The 21,529-nt window shown below is 38.3% G+C and overlaps 2 protein-coding genes across 9 annotated transcripts; both read right to left on the bottom strand.

The window, feature by feature from the left end:
- Positions 1–432: 432 nt before the first annotated feature.
- cdca3 (cell division cycle associated 3) lies at positions 433–4,699 on the bottom strand. 6 transcript variants are annotated; one of them, XM_015038472.1, is made up of 7 exons: positions 4,586–4,699; positions 4,214–4,274; positions 3,823–3,973; positions 2,385–2,505; positions 1,489–2,301; positions 1,341–1,408; positions 433–561 (listed from the first exon to the last, which is right to left on the bottom strand). In XM_015038472.1, exons 3-7 carry the CDS (start codon positions 3,952–3,954, stop codon positions 469–471), a joined length of 1,227 nt encoding a protein of 408 aa, XP_014893958.1. In that variant the 5' UTR covers positions 3,955–3,973; positions 4,214–4,274; positions 4,586–4,699; the 3' UTR covers positions 433–468. The 6 variants fall into 6 exon arrangements, with proteins under 6 accessions (XP_014893958.1, XP_014893962.1, XP_014893961.1 ...); XM_015038476.1 differs by having other exon boundaries at positions 3,883–3,973; XM_015038475.1 differs by having other exon boundaries at positions 4,218–4,274.
- Positions 4,700–5,453: 754 nt separating this feature from the next.
- pex5 (peroxisomal biogenesis factor 5) lies at positions 5,454–21,529 on the bottom strand. 3 transcript variants are annotated; one of them, XM_015038469.1, is made up of 17 exons: positions 21,289–21,529; positions 17,829–17,985; positions 17,697–17,735; positions 17,479–17,596; positions 16,192–16,329; positions 14,671–14,755; positions 14,137–14,227; positions 13,778–13,900; positions 11,734–11,847; positions 11,320–11,403; positions 9,684–9,803; positions 9,463–9,606; positions 8,740–8,810; positions 8,095–8,316; positions 7,827–7,992; positions 7,576–7,733; positions 5,454–6,602 (listed from the first exon to the last, which is right to left on the bottom strand). In XM_015038469.1, exons 2-17 carry the CDS (start codon positions 17,940–17,942, stop codon positions 6,356–6,358), a joined length of 2,034 nt encoding a protein of 677 aa, XP_014893955.1. In that variant the 5' UTR covers positions 17,943–17,985; positions 21,289–21,529; the 3' UTR covers positions 5,454–6,355. The 3 variants fall into 3 exon arrangements, with proteins under 3 accessions (XP_014893955.1, XP_014893956.1, XP_014893957.1); XM_015038470.1 differs by lacking the exon at positions 11,734–11,847 and having other exon boundaries at positions 21,289–21,528; XM_015038471.1 differs by lacking the exons at positions 11,734–11,847; positions 13,778–13,900 and having other exon boundaries at positions 21,289–21,527.

Below are 21,529 nucleotides of genomic sequence, written 5' to 3'. Positions count from 1 at the left end.
ATATTAGAGAACTAAATGGCCTCCCACAAAAAAAGTTTCACAATTAACAGCAGGCGTGAACTTGTGCTGCAACAATTAGTTTTTAGGATTTTTTTTACAAATCTTCTGCATGTGTAGCAGTAAGTAGATGCAGGTAAACCAGAGGAGCATGATGCACTTTCCTAAAAGTACCAGAAAATGAAAAGGCAGCTAGACATGAGCTGATCTTTTAGTGTTAAACTTTTATTCTGTAGACAAAAAGATTTGACAAATTTAAATTACACAAATGCTTTAAAAAGGTCCAACAAAAGTGAACAAAATCTCATATAAGAGGACAAGAAAACGAAGGAAAAAAGACCAAGCAAAGTAGAAAACTGCAGCATGTCACAGACAATATTTACATACTTCAAATATAAGCTACCAGAAGACATACACATAAAAGCACATTTTAAAAAATTTTATAGAGGGACATATTCTGAGTATCTTCCTTCAGTGGTTCTCCTTGTCCAGAGACACTGCCAGCACCCTGCGGTCCATCTGTCCAAGTCTCTGCTTGGACTGATTGGACACCTTCAGCTTCGTCTGCACAGTGAAAACAGAGAAAGTCACTGCAATGATTCATTTTATTGAATTACACATAATCAGAAATCCTTCTGCAATAAGTCAACATGGGCTTAGAGGGCTCACATTAAACAAAATTCACATTTTTGTACTTCCATTTGGGTCTCCACTGCTTCTAAACAAATAAATTAAAATAAATAATAAAAAAAAAAAGCCCAAGTGCTTCCAAACAAAATAAAAAACACCCAGACATTTTTTGTGTCAAGTTAATATTTTTTGGTGTTTAGGAAAAAGTCATTAAAAAAACCCTTCAAAATGTAACGTCACAAATCAGTAGGCACTGCCCCTCACCTAGCAACCCCCACTTGTTACCTAGCAACCCAAGCTGAGTTCCAGCACGTTTGGTCACCTGGTTTTACCGCTGTACAATGGCTGCTGGAAAAGACAAGTGTTTTGACTTACCATTCTGAAAAGATGTTTGTATAATGTTAAAAAACAGCTCTATAATTGCACATTGCTTGCAGCCATTTTGACTTGCGCATGTAAATGTTGAGTTGGGGGGACGTGGCCAGCAGCAGCTCATTTGGATTTAAAGTGACAGGAGGCCATAAAAAGCTCGTTCTAAAAGGAGCTCAGAATAGGAAGAACTGACCAGACTGAAATATCATCCAAATATAATTTTGTGCAAAAAAAAAAAAAAAAAAAAAAAAAAGTAGTGAACATATATCTGTTCAAGGAAGCATAATAATGGATCCCCTTTAAGAGACAATAGCATTAGCGTAATAATTGCCTGTTTGTACCTGAGAACGTTGGTCTCGGGGAGAGTTGGTCTCCTTGAGGATCTGAAGGGGAGAGCGGCCCTCAGTACCTGGAGGAGAAATGCCCAAAAACTTACAAATCTATAAAAAGAGACAAAAGTTTTCACACCAATTCTTCCTCTTTACACACCTTTTTGCTTCAGTTTTCCAGACTGCCCCTTGTTTTCGTTGCCGATGCTCTTTACTGCCACACGGACAGCAAGAGGAGAGGAGCTTCCTTTGTTCCCCTGAACTCCTCTGGATCTCAGCCCAGTGGCACCAAAACCTTTCCCCAACCACTGCGGCTTGAACTCCAGCTGACTGGGGCTCTTCATGTCAAAGGTGGGGCAGCGGATACCTGTGCACACAGGTACCTGCTCTGGACTGGGGGCTTCTGGTTGCTCTGAGGGAGGCAGAGGAGATTTGGTTTTCTCTGCTTGCTTTGGCTGGACTGTAACAGAGGAACGGGCGTACGCATGATCCACGCCATCTACAACTTGGTCCTTTTCCACATTAGGTTCTGATAAAGCACGACTTTCATGGTGAATCTCAGCAAACACCTGAGAAGAAGTTGCCCCCTCATGGCATGTTATCAGGCTCATGCTCAGCCTCTTGTGCAACGGGGTCTCCCTTGCTTCTTCTGCCTCCTCCAGGCTAATATTCGCTTCCGTTTCGATCTCCATTGCCACCTGAGGATCCCAGAGAATCTCAAAGGGGCTCGAGTTGCCGACGAACACCTGAGAAGCTTGATCGGGAGCTGCTAAGAGGTTTGCATGTTCGACTACAGAGCCAAAGTCAGTTGCTCTGCGTGGACTGAGGAGCGGCTCTGTGGAGGCCAGCTCCTCGTCCTCATGGACCTCATCAACTGGATCACTGTGGCGTTTCTGAGGACCTTCAGGGACTTTGCCTTCAGCCTCGTTGTGGAAGAGCATGCCCAGGCGGCGGGTGAAGGATCCGACAGTCGCTGGGGGAAGAAAAAGCAGAAGTTCAAGTCAGGCCGATGAGGCTGAGTAAAACCCAACAGGAAGTTGCTTACAAAATATTTACCTCTCATGATTTCCCTCACAGGGGTGCGGGTGATACCAAAGGTAGGCGAGCGGGGATCGTTTACAGCCAAGGGACACTCACTTTTCACAGCTGCAGCAGAGGTCGACTCCTTTCCACAAACCTAAGAGGTGAAGTAAACTTAGCCAGCGCTTACCAGAAGTATTCATACCTCTTGACCTTGTCCGCATTTAGTTACTTTACAACCAGAAGTTGTAATGTATATAAACTACAAGTGGAGGCATTTATTTTATCATTTATCATAAAAGTCTTAAGAACTTTGATTTGTTGTCACAATAAACTCCAGTTAATATAAAAAAAAATAAACTCAGAATTGATAGTTTTACCACTTTGTCCCCCGTTTGTTCAAAGAAATACAAAAATAAATTTGATACAGTTACTGTTTTAATGAAGCAATTACAAATGGGAATGTTTAAGAGTAGTATTTGTGTGTGGGGTTATAATTTCTGTTTCCTAAAAAAAGTTACCAATAGTTCTCAACGTCACTTATCACAATTGTACCACAAAATATCATGATAAAACTTTAAGTCCATATCACCCACCTCTAATATAAAAACCATTTCAGTCCTTTAAGATTCCTCCCTGGTAAGGCTCCGCAATATTATAATTGATCATAATTGCAACATCAGTGTGAGCAATATTCACATCACAAAGGACCGTTTGTAAAGCAGTTATTGTTGGCCAATCTATTCCAAGGGTTATGATCTCTCATTTTTTATGCTCATGTAATATTTAGCAGCAAATACCTAAAACACTGAAGGTCAGAGTGAGAACAAGAGATGAGAGGAAAGAGAAAAAAGGCAAATATTTCTAGCAATACATTTGTTGCAAAATGTTCTAATATCATGCAGCCACTTCACCTGAATCAGGTGACCAAATTACCTTTCACAGAGAAATGCTAATGAGCTAATTCAACTCAAGTGTGTTGGGGCACATGCACAACTACAGACTCCAGGGACTGGAGAAGTGGTTAGACAAAACCATTTCTTTGGTTTTGTCCTGTTGAAAGCCCCCAGTCTCAAGCATTTTGTTGTCTTTTAGCAAACATGACCTCTTATAGTTTTCTTTTTTCCACTCTTCTATAAAGGGCAGATTCATGGAGTGCACAACCAGAAGACATCACCGATTCTTGAACCTGAGCAATGGATCCTTGTAGCGTTACCATAGGACATTGGTTTGCTTCTCTGATTAAAAGTTCTGCATGCCCAGTTATTTAGCTTAGCCATGTCTTGGTAGGTTTGCAGATGTAACACATTATCTTCTCAGACTGAACAATGCTTTAAGGTTCCAATATTAAGATAGTTCACTAATCAACCTCAGAGGCCTTCAAAGAGAAGCTGTATTTAAACTGAAAAATGGATGTACTGCTTTGTGTTGGTCTGTCTCAATAGGATGTATTCAAGTGTGTATTTGAACCAACCTGAATGGGTGTTCGATCAATCCCAGCAGAGGGAGAGCGTGGATCTATCAGATGACTCATATGAGTCTTCTTGATGGCTGGTTGTGGTTTTGCGTCTGCAGACGCAGCCATCTTGCTCTCACTTGTTCCCATAATGCCTATTAAAGGTTACCTGAATCACAGGTGGACAAAAAGCAAGCTTAATGTTAAAAAGAACACAAAAAATATGCGAATGATGAAGAAAGCACCAACATGAACCCTGCAAAGTGACCTTAAGTCAACACGTTTCTATCTAATATAACAATTAAAAAAAATTTTAAAGCTAATTTACTGTTGTTTCTTTTGTTTACAGGGGATTCTATACAGCCACTGTTCTAAAATTAACATTTCAGTGCAAATATCTGCAGCATACTTGCAATTATTGCTTGGGCAAAAGACAGCTGTGGTAAGGACTAATACAAGCAACAGCAAATCTGTAAAAAAACAAAACAGAATAATAAGTGAAATAATTATGTAGTATATTGACAGCGTTTATTTCCCAAAATACACAAAGAGAGAGATTACAAACTGTTCAAGCCTGCATAAAACCCGTATGCAATAGTAATAGATATTAAAAACACACAAAAAACGCTGATACATTTAAGCAATTAAATGTTAGATTAGAAAGTAAAGCAAAAACAATGCAGTTCAGTCAATGAAACGTCAATTATCTGAAGAGTCATCAGTTTTAATAATAAAGCCAAGAAAAATGCGTAAAGTTTAAGTTCACAAAGTGTTTCTTTACCTTAGACGAGACAAAGCCAATCGCTCCGCCACACAACTTCAGATCCTTTCACTTCCAACTTCACCTTCCGACAGGCAGGAAAACACGAGTTTTTAAAAGATTTAAATGGCGGGGTTGCGTGCCTCGTTCTTTTAAACGAGCCAATAAGCGCACGCTTCCGCTTTGCCGCCTCAGATCCGATTGGCTTAAAGCAAGCCACGTTTGAAATGGGCGTGGTCTATGCGTAACGACGTTTTTGAACGTTAAGCTAAACAGCCTGAGCCAAAGATAAAATATTCGTTTGAAATCTTTGAGAAAAACACCCATTTGCATTATTTGAACTCATTTCGTTTTGGAAGAAAAGATATAGAAGAAAAACGCGGTGTACTTTGCAAAACAGGTCAGTTAAAATAACTAAAAACGTAGTAATATTCAAGTTTAATTTAGAAAATTAAACATTTTATTGCTATACATTTAAAACATCTTTCTAAAAGATGAATTTCTATGTGAACATTAGTTATTCAAAAATATTTAACTTTAATGGATTATAAAAAGTGTAAGTAAATTTTAATCAAATTCAGAAAGAGATAAAAAAAAATCTCTTTTTTCTCCTGTTTAACAGTGAGAAAATCAGCAGACAATTTCAACTCTAAAAGCTTCCTCTTGATACCTGTAGTGAAAGTTTTTGGCTAATTAAATATCCCGTAAATCTCCCAGTACATCCAAGCTGAACCATTCTTAACTTGGTGCATCATTTTCTGTCTGTAAGTATATTTACACAGCATGTTCTTGTCTATATTTACAAAAAAAGTACATTATGTATTGTGACTTCTTCCAGCATCTCTACAGTTACATAGTTGTTAAAATCCCCATCAGAAGAAAACCCTCTCGTGTTTGGAATCAAAGCTTTATTGCTGGATATTATATTAAAGATCGCAATCAGGCTTCAAGTAGCCTGAAAACAATCATAGTGCATCAATTATGTTACAATACACAGTATGGCATATGGGAGTATTTTACAATAAAGCAAAATTAGTTTAAGAGCATTACAAAAAAGAGCAAAACAGAGGGGAGCCATAACAATCATTCTCATGACGTGTTTTAAGTGTTACCCAGTTAATCACAATGAACAGACGCACACACATGATCATAGCAATAACAGTCCTGCTGGTTGCCAGTTCACTATCCTGGCAGATCAATGGTCACTAAGAACGTACATGATATAAAAACAAAGCTGCAGCACTTTTTGACTTGTGTTTCTTCTACTGAACTGCATCGACCTTCTGTCTTCAGAGCACTTCTGGGTGAAAAGCAGAACTTGTTGTATTATTACAGCAGCACTGTACCTTTAGTCACCTAAATCCTAAAAAGTACTTGCAGGTATTGAAGACTGGGGGAGTACTGAGTGTCATAACACAAACCAACCTAACTTTACTCGCTACAGAAGATACAAATCATCAACATGCTTGTTGTTTACTTTATTCATCAAAACTTCAAGTAAATAAAAGGGAACCTTTTTAACTCATTTGCTAGAACAACAATATGAGGACTAGCAAATATCTGAAACCCAGCAGCAGCTTGACTGAACAACAGCTGGTTGCTTTTCTCCAGCTGGAGACTGATACTGCATTATGGTACTCGTTTAAAACACACATGAACATCTAGCATGTCCGATGTCACAGTGTCCGCGTCTGCCATTTATATCCGACTATTAACTGCTCTGATTTCCCCCAAACATCGACCTTCGTTCTGAGCACATTCACACTCGATGAACCCTCGCTTGGCTAGTCCTCATTCACTTCCACCCTCCACTTCTCTCTGGCTGAAATGAGCCAGCAACGTGTCCAAGTCTCTGCGGTCGGCCGCAGCGTACAAAGAGCTCTCTCCCATCATGCTGAGAGCCATCCGTAGCGTGGACCAGATGTTGTCGGACATCAACGTGGCTGCTGCGCCTCCGGGTCCCCTCGCAGCTCTCGCTCCGTCTCCTGCAGCCTGCCGCTGGAGAGACAGCGCTTCCAGGAAGTGCTCCACAGCCTCTCTGTGGGAAAATTATTTATACGCACATATAAGAAAAGTCTTTATAAGAATCTACACGAACCATAATTCTTGGATTTTGCATATTACTGTTTGGCTACAAATTGGTGCTGGACAATACGGCTGAAAAATGCATCACAATATAAGGGTTTCACATCAGTAAATATTGATAATTATTGATTTGTTTTTTGTTTTAAATATGTGAAATCCTGCCAAAGTGGTGGAGTGACCTTTTCCTGTTTTATCCAGTTTTCACTCCATGTCGTTCAAGCAGTTAAGAGGCCCGGTGACAAAACCTGAAACTGCTTCTGTGCCAGTTACTCAACAGGTTGTTGCTAGGTAACCATAGAGTGAGTGAGTTGCTAGGTAACCAAAGAGTGAGTGAGTTAGTTGATGCCCCGAACCTTTCTTGGCTTGCCTTCACAGATTGAGTGGCTAAAGCCTTTCCTCTGCCTACATCTCCCAGAATGCTGTGCGGTTCTGGATCAGAGTTTGGTGAAATTACTGAATATTCGATACAGTGCGAAGTGAAAGTATCAAACATCCATTGTTCAAAGTTTCTGCATTTTTTATTATTTGAATTGATTTATTTATAGTTAAATAAGTAGGTATTTGTTTATTTTTCATTGTTATTTGACAAGATCAGTCTTCCATAAGAAACCTATTAAAATTAATAAAATTATTAGTCTTCAATTAGAAAAACTGTACAGTAATTATGTTTTAAATTCTACACAGAACCTGAATGAGTAGGGTAATAACTACAATTACTTACCATTTACTGTAATTATTTCACATCATATAAAGTCTATGTATTTATTTCTATAAACTAAAAATCAACTTTAGAGGGTTAAGTTGCAAAGACTACTGAAGACAGACAAGTTTTTTGTCTTAGAAACCAACTTCTTATCCACCAATTTAAAATGTTCAAAACATTAATGTGCCTTATAATATTGTTTTCTGATTAGACATTTCCTCACCTGTGTGCCCCTAAGTTAACGCAGCTGATTCCCAAGTTGTAGCGACTGCGGACAAAACCTGGCTGCAGTTCCAGAGCTTTCCTGTAGGCGGCCACTGCCTCTTCTGAGCGGCTCCCATTGGCCAGCGTGGCGCCCAGCTTGTTCCACAACAGATAATCCTGATTGTGCCACAAAATAAAAGGAAGTGATGAAGTTACGGCAAGCTCAGAAACAGACATACAGTGGCTAGGATCCCAGTGTTGACCTCTGACCTGTGGAGTAACGGAGAGGGCAGCACTGAAGCAGTCCACCGCCTTGTCGTACTCTCCGCTCAGGTTGAACAAAACTCCCAGACCGCACTGCAGCTGGGGGTCCACCTGGGAAGGGTCAGAGTTGGCTGCACGTAGGAACAGATTCTGGACATCGGTGAACAACGATCTGTGCAGGAAAACAAGAAGAAAAGAGAAGAAAACAGTCATGTTACAAAAGAGTCACTTCTGTAACATGAGTGCTGAACGTCTGCCGAGCTTCATTACTCACTCTGGCAGCAACGATCCGAACCGCTCCTTCTCCTTTTCCCTTTCCTGGCCGCCGTCTCTTTGACGGTCCCGCTCGTACTGCTCCCACACAGACTGGTATTTTGGATTGTGCTTCAGCCAGTCGCGCAACGTCTCACAGGCCTGCCTGTGCAGTGACTCGTTAGTGAAACTAACAGCCAGCGCCATCAGCGCAGTCAGGTTGTCCTTTTTCAGCTCTATACATCTGTTGGGGAAAAGCAGCAAAACAAAGGGAGGAAAGTTACATTAAAAGTTACATTATCTGTATTATTTATTAAAAAAAACATTCTTATGCTCTGCAATGCTCTTATATTTTAAATATAAAAACATTAATTCCCTATTACTTTTTATTTATAATTTTTACAAGTATATATTTTTTTCACCTAGCCTTAATATAAATTTAACAGTTTAGATTAAGGTTAAACAGCAAGAGACTACTTAAAAAAAAGAAAATACATGTTGCATGTATCTCATTGGACAACTGTATAGCAGACAAAATGCCAACTTAAAAGAAAAAGCATAATTAAATACAGTCATCTTGGTCAATTTTGATCGTTTCCACTATGAATCATAATTTTGTAGTTAAGGTTAAATTTTAAAATTATGTTCTGCAATTTCCAGGTCTCACCTGCGGAGGGCGCTGATGGCAGCAAATTCCTGCTCGTTCTCTGCCTGGCAGGTTCCCAGATATTGCCAAGCCTGCAATAAAACAAATAAATTTTTTTATTTATCCTCCTTTGCTTATACAAGTGCTGCCGCAAATTTTCTAATGTAACATTTATATATATTTTTTTCAGAAACAGATTTCAAAATATTTCTGAGAAAATTTTTAAAAACATGGAAGTTGATTTCAGATTTGGGGATATTTAGTTACTTTAAGTTTAACAACATTCAGAATGTTATTAAACTTTAAAATATTCAGGTTGGAATATTTTATAGAAATACAGATGATTTAAATTAAAGTTTGTTTTTCTGAAAATTCTTTTTACAAAAATCGTTCCTTCCTTTCACTTTAAGTTAAAAACCAAAAGTAGTGAAGTTTCCTTTTCATCCAAATTTAAACGAAAGCAAAGCAAACTCTTTTTCTAAATCAGAAAGATAAATTTATATTTTTTAGATCTTGGGACAAATACGTAACAAAACTGGGAAAATGATCAAATGAAATTCTACACTTTTCTTGGCACATAGATTCCTTTTTTTGTAAACTGAAAAAATATACAACCAAAAATATTGTGAGTGACTTTATCTGCGTTTGAGTAAAAATTAATTAAAAGATAAAAGCTGTGTTAGATATTTTAAATAATTTTCTTGTGGACTGAAGACTTTAAAATGGCCGCTGTTGCCGTCTCACCAGCTGGTTGTCTGGTTCCTTCTGGACGGCGCTTTCAAAGAAGCGCACAGCTCCCGGGATGTCGCCCGCCTCCATCCTCTTCAGTCCTTCTGAGAAAGGGTCTGGGTGGGACAAGCAGGGGTTGTCCTCCTCAAACTGATAGCCCTGTCAGAAACACAGCCAGGAAAAGTCAGAAATGGTCCAGGTACAGAAACGAAGGGGACTCACTGCAGCTTGGTTACCTTGTCGTAAGAGGAGCTGAGCAGCTGGTCGTAGTCGGACAACCAGGGATGGCTTTCTGCATCTCTCTTTGCCATCTCCTCCCACTCCTGCTGCAGCTTCTCCCAGAAATCAACGTCACTCTGGCAAAATCAGCAACACGCACAGTTACTGCCTGGTTAGTTCACATCAGACACGTTTGAGTTTTTACTTTTAAAGGAAAAAGATCAGCGCATTCAATGAGTTTTGAAACAAGTCAAAGATTTTAGAATCGTGCATCTGGAAGAGATGAACCAATATCAGCCCTGATTGGTGACTGCAGGGTCTGAAACTCAAAAGTCCAATCTTTTTCTAATCAGTGAACACACCATTTCTAAAGGCATCAGGTCACAATGACTGGATCAGAATCTGCATTTCAATTACAAATGTGAGCAAAACTTTGTCAATATTATGCTAGCATCTAAAAAATACAATTTTGCAATTGTAGTGTTTCCCATTATCTAAGAAACAATTAAAATCATAAACTTATTTATACGACAGGTCATTAAAAAACACGCCGCGCCGTCAACCTCATCCACTTCCCGTCATCGTCTTCTTCATGGTTTGTGCCAGTAGTAACATCGGATTGTTGATTATGTGAAAAAAGTTTCCATTGTAGTTTTGTGAACTAAACCAATTTCAATTAAAAAAATAAAAACATTATCCAACGTCAAAACATTTTTTTTAATCAAAAACAAGTTGGTTTTTTTTGCTTAAATTGGCATGTTTCCATTAAGCTAATTTATTTTCAAAATTTCAAATTGTGCCATTATGTAGTCAAAGGAAACAGCTGCCGAGGCTAAACGAGAGAAACCAAGACTCCCAGGAGATAATAGGAAGTCTAGATGGAAACCACAGTTTCCACCCTCCTTTCTTTTGAACATTTAAAATCCCAACATGTAAAATTTCTCAAAACAGCTAGAATATTTTAAACATTTCAATATTTTAAATGAACTTTGCTCAAAATAATCATATTAAATATTTTACCCCTTTGAAAAATATTAATTTTAAATATAAATTTTATTTTTGCTAGTTTTAACCCGTTAGCAGGCATCATGTTAAAGGGGAAAAAAATAATTTCCATAAAATAAATTGATAAGATTTTTTTCTCTTTTTTTATTTTTTATTTTTAGGCTTTGAGATTTGTCACTGACAGCAACAATGACTTTGAAGCATCAATACATTTTCTGCCTAAAATAAAACCTGAAGACCATTTTTAATCTTCTAAAACTAGTTTAGACTAAAATATTCAAACTAATAAGAAAATATGTTGGAGATTTTAACCCTTTAAAGGCCAGAATGTGGACGTAGCTTCATTGTTGATGGAAATGAAACCCCCAAACCAAATCCTAAATAATATCCTTTCAATAAATTTAAACGATTACTTGATCTTTATCATTATTATGTCCTGCGATATGGAAATGATGGTTTAAATGCATTTATTTTAATTGTCAGGTTAAAAAAGAAAAACAAAGATCATGAATCTTTGAGGAAGGTTTCCTCATCTTTTTCTTGGTTTAAATCCTCAACCTGTCAGAAGACAGTGTCTTCAGCAGCTTCCCTCCCAGTTAAACAACTGGATTTCCATCTGGATTTTCCCCTTCCACATTCTTCCCGTACCTCCACTGCAGCTTTGGCTTGTTGGAAATCCGGTCCCGACGTGGTGAACTCGTCCACCCAGGCTTCAGCCGACTCCTCCGACACCTGAACAGCAACGAAGAGCAACGACAATAGGTGGCACGAGTCTGCAGGTGCTGTGGCTAAGAAAACTGTTACAGGAACGAAGGATGGCGACATTTAAAAAAACGGGACAGAAAAGAGCCGGGAGGTGAATGTAAAGGAAGCAAAGATGAAAGCAAAATGGACACACAAAAAAAAAAATCATTTCTAGTTGTTCTTTTGCGTCTTCCTAATAAACTAATATCTAACAGACATTTAACAGGAGGTTACTGAATGCTTAATGCATCCTTAAATTAAAAATAACCATTATTTTATAAAACCAGCCTTCTGCTGCCACGACCACAGAGGTCCTACCTGCCTGACGACTTTGGCCCACTGCTCTGCTTGTTTAGCTTTAACTGTGTCAATCCTTTGATTCGTCTCTGCAGGTTCCAGGGGAAGACTCCCTCCCCCCGTCTCCACCAGGAACTACGATAACGAGGGGAGGCAGGGGCAAACGGAGGCATGTTTCGAGGGGCAGGAAGCAGTTTGTGGGCAGTTTTTTATATTTTGGGGAGGAGGGAAGGGAGGAATAAGCATCAAGTTTGAGTAGTATAGGTAATTAATTAACAAGTGGTAGTTGTTAATTGAAGGAATGGCATGCCAGGATTTTAAGGGAAGGTTAAAGAAATGGGAAAAATGTATTTAAGTTACGTCATGGAAAACGGTACACAGTCAAAGCAAAAGCAGGACTGACATATAAACCATTATTTTGAAGTTCAGTATTAACGGAAAGTAGCTTTAACGTACAAATAATAAGAGAATAATGACTAATATGATCTGAGATGGTAAAAACAAAGATGATTTAAAGTTTGCACTGAGTTTAAGACGCACTTTCTTATTGAGCCCAGTAAGAAATTAAAGACCAGTAAACTTAATTCTTCCTAAAGTTCTCTACTTTTGTCAACACATAATTGTCAAAGTTGGTTCATTAAGGGTTATAGGTTATTTTTTATGAGTTGAAATTGATGAGGCAGAAACTTTTATAGTTTGAACTGCTAGAGGCCTTTCAGGGAATAAATTAATTAATTACAAGTTTTTTTAAAGCAGGATTATTCATGACTCATGCAGAGTTTTTCAAAAAATATGCTGATAAGCATAAAATAAAAACAAATTTATGCCTGGTTAATCATCTCTAAAAACCCCACCTTGCTTTACGTGAAGAAAATGTGATTCTAAAATTCAAATTTATGTAGATGATCTGTAAATATGTTTGCTGGTAGAAAGATAAATCAAAACTTTTTTAAAACTAAATATCAGATTCCAAGTAGGATTTCTAAAATGGTCTATTTTATATGAAGTATCATTACATAACACAGCCCATGCTTTACATGTTATCTAAATTATCTTGAATTCTCTGGTAATCAGTGAAAAGTAAGTCAGATTCCAGGAAAATAAAAATAAATATATTTGTAACTTCTAGGTAGGTTTTGGAAAGTAACCTCTAAAATTCTGGAAAACAATCTGTAAATTTGGAGAAAGCGCCAGAAAGCAACCTGGAAGTAAGAAAAAAAAAAAAAGTGAATTCAGTTAAAGTTTTTAAACTTTGTGTTTTGGAAGTAACAGCAAGTGGTTTCTGGACGACAAAACACTCATCTTTTCCAGCAGCCATTGGACCAGTTGTAAAACCAGTTGATCGAATCTGCTGGGACTTGGGTTGCTAAGTAACGGGCTGGCTCGGCTGTGGTTGCTAGGTAACGGCACAGTGCCCGCTGAATGCGAGTCAAGAATAGAGAGGTTTTTGAAATCTGCTCATTTCCAAATGTGAATTTTTTTTGTATTGGGTCCCATTTAAAGTTCCCTAACGAAACCTGAAAGTTATGGGAACGCAAGCATTAAGTTTCAGAAAGTAACCAGGACATCCTACAAATTATGGGCTGTGCTACAGAAAACTAAAATGTTGGACTGTGTATTTATTTTCCCCCTTTCTGGTTTGCTAATAATTTTGTTTTCTTGGCATGAGTGATATTCCACACTATCGTGATATTTAGCAGAAACCCAGAACCAACGTCTCCTTTTTAAGCCTCTGAGACGAAGCAACAAATGCAGTGAAATCAAGGACAGAGGAAATATTGAGTCAACTGGGAAACAAACTGAGGTTTGCTGCACACGTACAGAAAACAAAGATATGAAGCATAGAGCTCCTCCATCTACAAAACAAATTTAATCTCCAAAGCTGTGCAGCCTTGAGATTCTTGTTACAGGGAGACTTGTGGCTTTATTTGGTTAGATTTGTGGAAAATATTACACCGATGAGTCACAAGACACAAACCTACGCTGTGCAAAAATGAAACAATTTGCTCCCCTGATATGCTCCCAGTTTAAAACCATTCCCTCCTCAGTGGGAAGTGACTCATACCTGGTTGAGGTTGGAGGCCCAGTTCTGAGCCTCCTCGGCCTGAACTTTATCTGTGAGCTGTTTGTCTGTTCTGCTCTCCACTGTCACACTTCCCTCGCCAATCTGCCTAATGAATCGCAGGAACTACACAACAACAAAACAAAATAAATAAAACAAAAGATGCGTTTACCATTTCTGGCGAGTCAGGTTTTTGCCAATACAGTGACTTGAACAAAGCAAAGTAAAACTTGATTATGCTTATGACACAGTTACAAAGATCGGTACAACGAAATGCAAACGAAACAGAGAAAGAGTACGTCGACGGATGTTGGAGAAAGAATGATAATTTAAAAGATTGAGCGCAGAGACAAGCGGCCCACCTCTGTATTTTGCAACTTTGGGTCATCGACCTTAGAAACAAGCTCATTGGCTGTCTGCCTCAGCTCGTCTCCAGCTTGATACTCCTTCGTCCTGTCAGATAAAAAAGAAAATATGTATGTAAAGACACCAACATAACTTGGGCTGAGGTTCAGTGAGAAGCAAGAGTTTAATTTTCTTGCGGTTATGAAAGCTGGTCGAATTGAATCCAGGCTGAAGACAAAGAACTGCATTGTTGCTTGATAAATGAGGCCAACGAAGGCCAAGGCTCACATCCTCCACTGCAGCTTTTATTCGTGTTTAATTGCCTTTTGCAAGATGTTTGTCAAACGGGAACATATTTAGGAAAAAAACAGTAGGCTAAAAGTGAGAGGAATGAAATTTCAATTGATACATTCACCTGACAACACGTCAATGTTTCAAGGTTTAGCTCTGAATGTGTTTCTGTGCTCCTCTTCTCCTCTGGTTTATCACAGCTTTCCATTTAGAAAAGCCATTTATTGTCTGAATAGACTTAAAGCAGAGCCTGCTCTCACCATTCAGTCTCCTTGTCCCCAAGGTCTCCGAGCCACAGCTTCTCCTCAGACTGCTCCAGATACTCCTCCGCCCAGCGCCCGGGATCTGCAGCAGAAACAGGAAAACATGCCGTTAATACACACCATCAAGTCTGAACCACATATACATCACGTAGGTGGTATAAAAGCATTTATAAATACCCCCAAATTAAGTTCCTTTTTTTTTTTTTTTTAAGAGCTCATCAAGTTTACTTTGTTTTATTTGTATAATCTATGATTAAATTCTGGTTTGAGGTTTGATGCTTTTATTTTGAAAGCACAATTTAGTTAGTATGTTACCATATTTTTATATATTTATTTTGCATTTGGTTACATTACAATTGTAAGCAACAGGGTTTTATTTTGACAGTATTAGAGTTTGTCGAAATTGGTTAAATTTTTTCCCCTCATTCATTCTGTTGAGTCAAAACGTTATTTTCTCCCAACATTTTATTGCCATAAGCTCTGTTAAGCTGCTCTCTTGACAGTTGGTGGTTACCGTAGCAACCGGTAACTGACAGCTGTCGGATCAGCTCTGTGTTTTAACACATATTTTAGACTAGTTTAATTTTGTTTAAGCCCAGGGTTCCATGTATAATTTTATCATGTTTTGCATTTGTGTTTAACTGTTATACATCTGTGCTTTTTAGCTGTTTACAACTGTTAACTGTTCTTTGGGAGCCATTGCTGGTTAGTGTAAGGTTATTTATTGTATTTTATTTAATGTAAAGGGGCAAAAGTTGCTGGACTGATGTTAACCACCAACTTCATTTTCTCCCTTACTATTGAACTTCCCTTTGGGATTAATAAACTAGTTTTGAATTGGAATTTGTTAGGTATGTCTTAATGTGTGATTTTATTTTCTGTACTAAAATATATATTAGTTATTTCTGTTAAAGATGTGGATTAATTATGTAAATTTACGTTAAAAACCACGATGCGATCACTGACAACTCGCCCCGTTTTCTGCAGAAACTGTTGGGCTGATGTTAATCACCAACTTGATTTATTTCTCTTGACAAAATAATCCCACGGTCTTAAACTTCTCCACAACTTTCTCCCAGTCCTGTCTGATGTGTTCCTTGGTCTTTATGATGTTGTTCATTCAGGTTAAATTACACACAGATGGGCTCCATAAACTAACTGTGTCACATATGAAGGTAATTATTTAGTTTAATAAGTTACATAACTTAATGAAGGGCTGTAATATACAAGCATTTGCTTGTTTTCTGATTTTTATTTGTAAAAAACATGAATCAGTTTCCTTTCACTTTATTATTATTCTCCACTTTCTACCAATGCCATAAAACCCAATAAAAGTTTGTGGTTTCAATTTGGATGAACGTGAAAACCTTCCAAGTTTTGAAAGTCAATGTTTGCCTGATTTGATTACTGCGCTCCAATTAAAAACAGAAGACATATGGCAAACCGAAGACAACACTGAAAGCTGAATCGCACATCCAGCGTTGCTTGAGAACCCAGAGTGAGACAAACTCGGATTACCTGCAGCCTCAGCGATAAATTCTCTCGTCCAATCAGCATCTGCTGCTTCACCAAGAGCATTTGTGGCAGCAGAGTCCGAGCCGGAGACGAACTCTGCTGCCCAGTCGCCTGAGAGGGCCAACGCTGCCACATCTGGTGCTGTGAGGGAGAAAAAACCACCACTTATACTTCTCAAAGAGGTTTGAACTAACTTCACACCACACCTATAGAAATAACCAGGGTTAGACAATATGGCTGAAAAATAATCACAATATAAATGTTTAATATTAGTCAATATTGATAATTATTGATTAGGTTTTTTGTTTTAAATATATGAAGTATTGCCAAACTGGAGGCATAACCTCCTGTTCTATCCAGAGTTTTCACTTAGCACCATTGTTTTTTTATTTTTAAGCTGTTATGAGGCACGATGGCAAAACTTTAAACTGCTGCTGCGCAAGTTACCCAGACGGTTGTTGCAAGGTAACCAAAGAAGTTGCTAAAGCAGTTCCTCTGCCTCCAGAATGCTGTGTGTTTCTGGATCAGAGTTCAGTGAAATTACTACATTTTCTATCAGATGTATTATCTACTGATATTGATCACATCTCTGTCGCGATATATATTGTTATACAAAGTTCCCTCAAGTTTGAACTGGGGGTGATCCACACCATCTTAGTAGACAAATGCAGCTCAATGCATAGCGGACCCATGGCTTAGAGACCAACAAAAAGAAAATATATGGACACACTTGATCAATGTGCGAGAGAAAGATACATGAACAATGTCGCCATTTTCGAGATCGACCTGAACAAGACGGAGAAGAAAAATATGGAAGATTATGTCAACAAGCTGCTAGTGAAACCATGAAGGGGCTTTAAATCTATGACTGAATACAATCAGTGTTTAAGCAGATTCATAAAGGACGTACTAACACTTAGAGCGAATAACAAGGTTCTGGTGACTGGCAGAGTAAGTACATATAGCAACATGTAGTAATGTGTAAGCTAAATGTCCGTCTTAGCTTGCAGATAAAAGCTACATTAGCTAAGCTAATTTTGCTAGTTCGGCACTGATATTTATCTTGGTATTACATAGAGGTGGGGAGAGTATTCAAGTAATTATAATGTACTTATATTGTTTACAAGTTAGATAGGAACGAGGCGAAAGCTTGTTCTAAGCTGTTGTCATAGCAACTCCATAGCAACCGCCTGCCAAGATGTCCGTCAGTTACAAAGTTCATGGACATGTGACATCACTTTGAATTGATTTATTGTCCAGCCTGAGGAATAACCTGAAGTGATTTAGCACCTCTCTGAGGAGCTTGTCTGTAGCTCTGCTGGTCAATCTGCTGCATTTCCTCCAAGAGCTGACCCATGTCAAATGTGTGTGGGGGTCGAGGGGGAGCCTGCAGGAACTCATTCACAAGCTGAAGGACAAAGCAGGCAAGAAGTCAAGAATGTATAAACAGAAAAATGTGGAATTAATTGTCCATTGGGGGGGGAAAAAAAAAAAAAATCAACACTGACCTCTTCCTCTGTTGCAATCTCAATAGGAGTGGGGGCGATCTGAGAGAACAGAAAATGTGTTTCACAGTAAAAACCAAATGTGGTGGATTTACATTAAGCTGTGATCAAATGACAAAACCATAGAAAACTCACTGTGGGTGTCGAGCGGTGCCGCCATGCCCCTTCTTCCTTGGTCATGTGACCAGTCAACTTCATGAGGGGATTGGCTCCCCCGCATTCTGCCTCCACCAGCTCCCGCATCGCCATGGCAACACAAGGATGAGGCAACGCTAGCCGGATCCCCTAAAAGCTAGGGAGAGAATTTGGATAATTTGACCTGGACCACATAAGAGGTAAAATATCAATGTTTTTTTACTGCTGATGAAGTTTAATTTACAGACACATGGTTGATGTTTGCCCCAGCAGATTTAATCTGCAGCATTTTCCCAAAACTATTCAAACCCCAAGCAGGTTTAGATTTAAATACATTATCAATCAACCAATTGATTTTAATAAGAAATGAGATAGAAATCGCTCAATAGAAAAAAATATAACAGGAGAATCAAATATAAAACAACAAAAAAACAAACACCAGCTGTTTCTATTTACATTTTATTAAAGGAATGTCATGTAGGAAAGTATTCATACCCTACAGAATGCAGGGTTTCCTTCAGTGTATTATAAGCCTGGCGGGCCACCAGGCTTTACTTGTGCCCCCACCAGGTTTAGCAATGTTATTTTATCTTTTTTTATTATTATTGCCTTTTACAATAATTTATAGTTGGTGTTTAGATATTAATCTACTCTTCCAAAAATGCATAACTATCAAGTAATATTTTTAAATTTCCTGTCAACTTTAAACATTTTTTAACTCAAAAACATGGCGGCCGGCTGGATGACTGCCGTAGCGCCCCAAGCACCAGGCGTAGCAAGTTTTCTGGGGGAAACCCTGCAATAATAAATGGAAAAACATTTGCATTATAGCAATTAAGCTCTTGTTTTTTATGTTGCATTAGAGTCAAACTCAAGGTAGATGCTGTTGGTTATGTTTAAAAAATATGCTTTCTTGCATGTTACTTAATATAACTAATTTTGATCTAAGTCTCGCTGAACGAAGCATCTCTAAAGACAGGTTGCACTGCCACCATTAAAAAGCAGCGTTGAGAAATGCAGCTTGTTGAGGGAGGGATGAGCTATCCTTTTTGCACTTTTTCATCATTAATGTTTCTCAGGAAGAAGTTAAGTAATGTTTTTCACAGCGGACAGAGCAGGCGAAGCCAAATCTGGAGGCTCTTGTCACATCAACTAATTCAAAGCCCATCTGCTGTTTTACACGACATTCTCTGGCCTTCTGTGAGCCATTAATAATGAGGACACGGAGGCCCGGCAGGCACTGGGACTGGCTGCATACTTCAGCTACTGTCACATCATTTTGAGCTTTTAATGCCACTGTAATCTTTCCTGATGTCCTTTTGTAATGTTTGCAAAATGTTAAAATTGTTGAGTTGGTTGACTTGAATGTTGTGCTTTGGTTTTCTTTGCGTCTTAATGTATTTTATTATCTCTTTTGTAAAAGTATGACTCTAGTTTGTGGTGTGGACCCTGGGAGGAATCGTCTCTGCCATGGTAGAAACTAAATGGGATTCTTAAATAAACAAATAACCAAACCACTCTGTGCTGTTACCGAGTGAATGTCAGCGAGCTGTTATAAAATAAAACTAAACTAAGCAAAAGAGGTTAAAGACGACATTTAAAAGCAACATGTACTTTCTGTTACCATGGAAACAGTTCATTTGGGTTACAAGACAGAAAAACATGAAGGTCACACAAAGCACAGCGAACTGCTGCTGTTTGAAGGCATTACAATAAATGATAGTGTTGTTTTGAGACAATTTTCAAGTAATGGCATAATAATGCAAGGACACATTCTCATTTAAATTCTAATGAACATTTAACGCAGGACGATATTTTAAATATCCAGAATAAATAAACAACAGAAATAACTAATTATGAATTATTACGTTTCTGTTATCAAAATTGTCCTTCAAAATAAAACAGGTTGAAACCAGACTGACTTTTGTCATCCAGTTTTTGACAGAAAGAGAAAAATTACAAATTATGCAAATTGAAATTATTGACATTTTATTTCCAATTTATTATGCGATTAATTTACCTGTTGCTACATTTTTACTGACAGAGCTAAGAGCTAATATAAGATGCTAAATTATGTAATCATCTCGTCTTATATAGGAACTGCCCTCTCATATATGGTGTGATTTCACATCTCCCTGGTAAAATAAGTAATCAGTGATCATTCATAGCAAGAAAAATTTATTTTTTTTTTTTCTTAGTATTTCTATGATATTACAGTTCTTAGAGAAATTAGAAATCAGCAGTGAGATTCTGATCAGTTCGTTTCTAGTTTTATAACTCAAACAGTTAATGTAACCTTTTGTCATATGGGCCAAAATCGTAGCGTCAAAACTTCGTACAGGCCAAAACGTAAACAGGATTTTGCATGTTTGCTGTATTGAAACAAATGCATCTAGTTTTCCAAAAAAAAGAAAAAAAGAAAGAAAATTGGCTCGAAAAAATGTATACGGGATTTGGGTCACTTTCTCAAAATGCTTATTTATTTAACCAAGTTTGATAAATTAGATTAAACCTGAGTTAGATGCAGTAAAGTCGCTTTTTCAGTAAAAGTGTGAGCACAGACATGGTTCTATTTATTATAAAATGACAAATATTTTGTGTTGTAAGAAAATTATGTTGGTTGTAATTTTACCCTTATTACAAATAAAAGGTCAAAACCCTCTGATGGATGTGTCAGATTTGTATCATTGTTGAATTGCAGTCCAAGGGCCACAAATGGCCCTCGGGTAGCACTTTGTAGGAAATGAATTTGTATATAAAGCATGTTGCAGTTTAGATAAGGGTATGGCTGAACAGATGACAGAAATGTGTCACATCCTGACCTACTCCAAATCCCCAACCTTTCTAGGGACACAACTCAGCTACAATTTCCATAATGAAATGTGTGGAAGTGTAATTTAATTCCCTGTCTATTCCATAAAAGTGAAGCATTTTTTTTCTCTCAACTAAAACCACCACAGGGTATTGCTCGGGAGGTAGACAATTCATTGTAGAATGCAGTTTTCCAACTGATTCACACAGCTGCTGCATTATGATTAGGGTCAAAGTAAGAGGATTAGACAAAGATATTAATGCTCACATTATCACAGATAAGCCACTGTGACACCTGTTTACACACAGCACTCAGTTTTTGTTATACACAGCCTACTTTTACATGCAATCTACGTAAAAGACCCAGAAAATGTTGAACTGTGCACACCTGGCAGCTTTCAGGAACGTTAAAGTGTTGCTACCTGAAGCTAACTGCAGCTACATTAGATTTCATACTCATTTTTATCCCATTATTTACCTAACATTCAGCTAATAACACAACAGTAAAACAACAAAAGATCTGAACTATTACAGGCCGCTTGCTTTTTGCTAACAAGCTAGCTACAGAGGGCCAAGAGAATCGATCATTCCTGAGGTGTTCACCCCGAGGAGGAGTGCGAGCAGACGGGTAGCGTGTTGTTCATCTCACCGCCGACAGCTCCGGATGAAGCCCAATGAGAGTAGCTCCGCTCCGGGATATCTCTCCACGTCCTGTCCGTCTCTTGCTTACACGCCGATAAAAGAGGAAAATCCTCCAGCAACCGTCAGGCAACGACTGCTGCTGCGTGTTCTCGGCGCCCCTTCTTTATTTACCTTCCTCCTCCATGACCCGCAAAGCCATTGACCGAGCGCCTGGAGAGAGACTAGCGACGTAGCGTAGAAGCGTATTC

This window comes from Poecilia latipinna, unplaced genomic scaffold, assembly GCF_001443285.1.
Source record: "Poecilia latipinna isolate Pla-1442-1.1 unplaced genomic scaffold, P_latipinna-1.0 Scaffold442, whole genome shotgun sequence".
NCBI classification, from domain to species: domain Eukaryota; kingdom Metazoa; phylum Chordata; class Actinopteri; order Cyprinodontiformes; family Poeciliidae; genus Poecilia; species Poecilia latipinna.
This window is presented reverse-complemented; position numbering and strand designations above follow the sequence as displayed.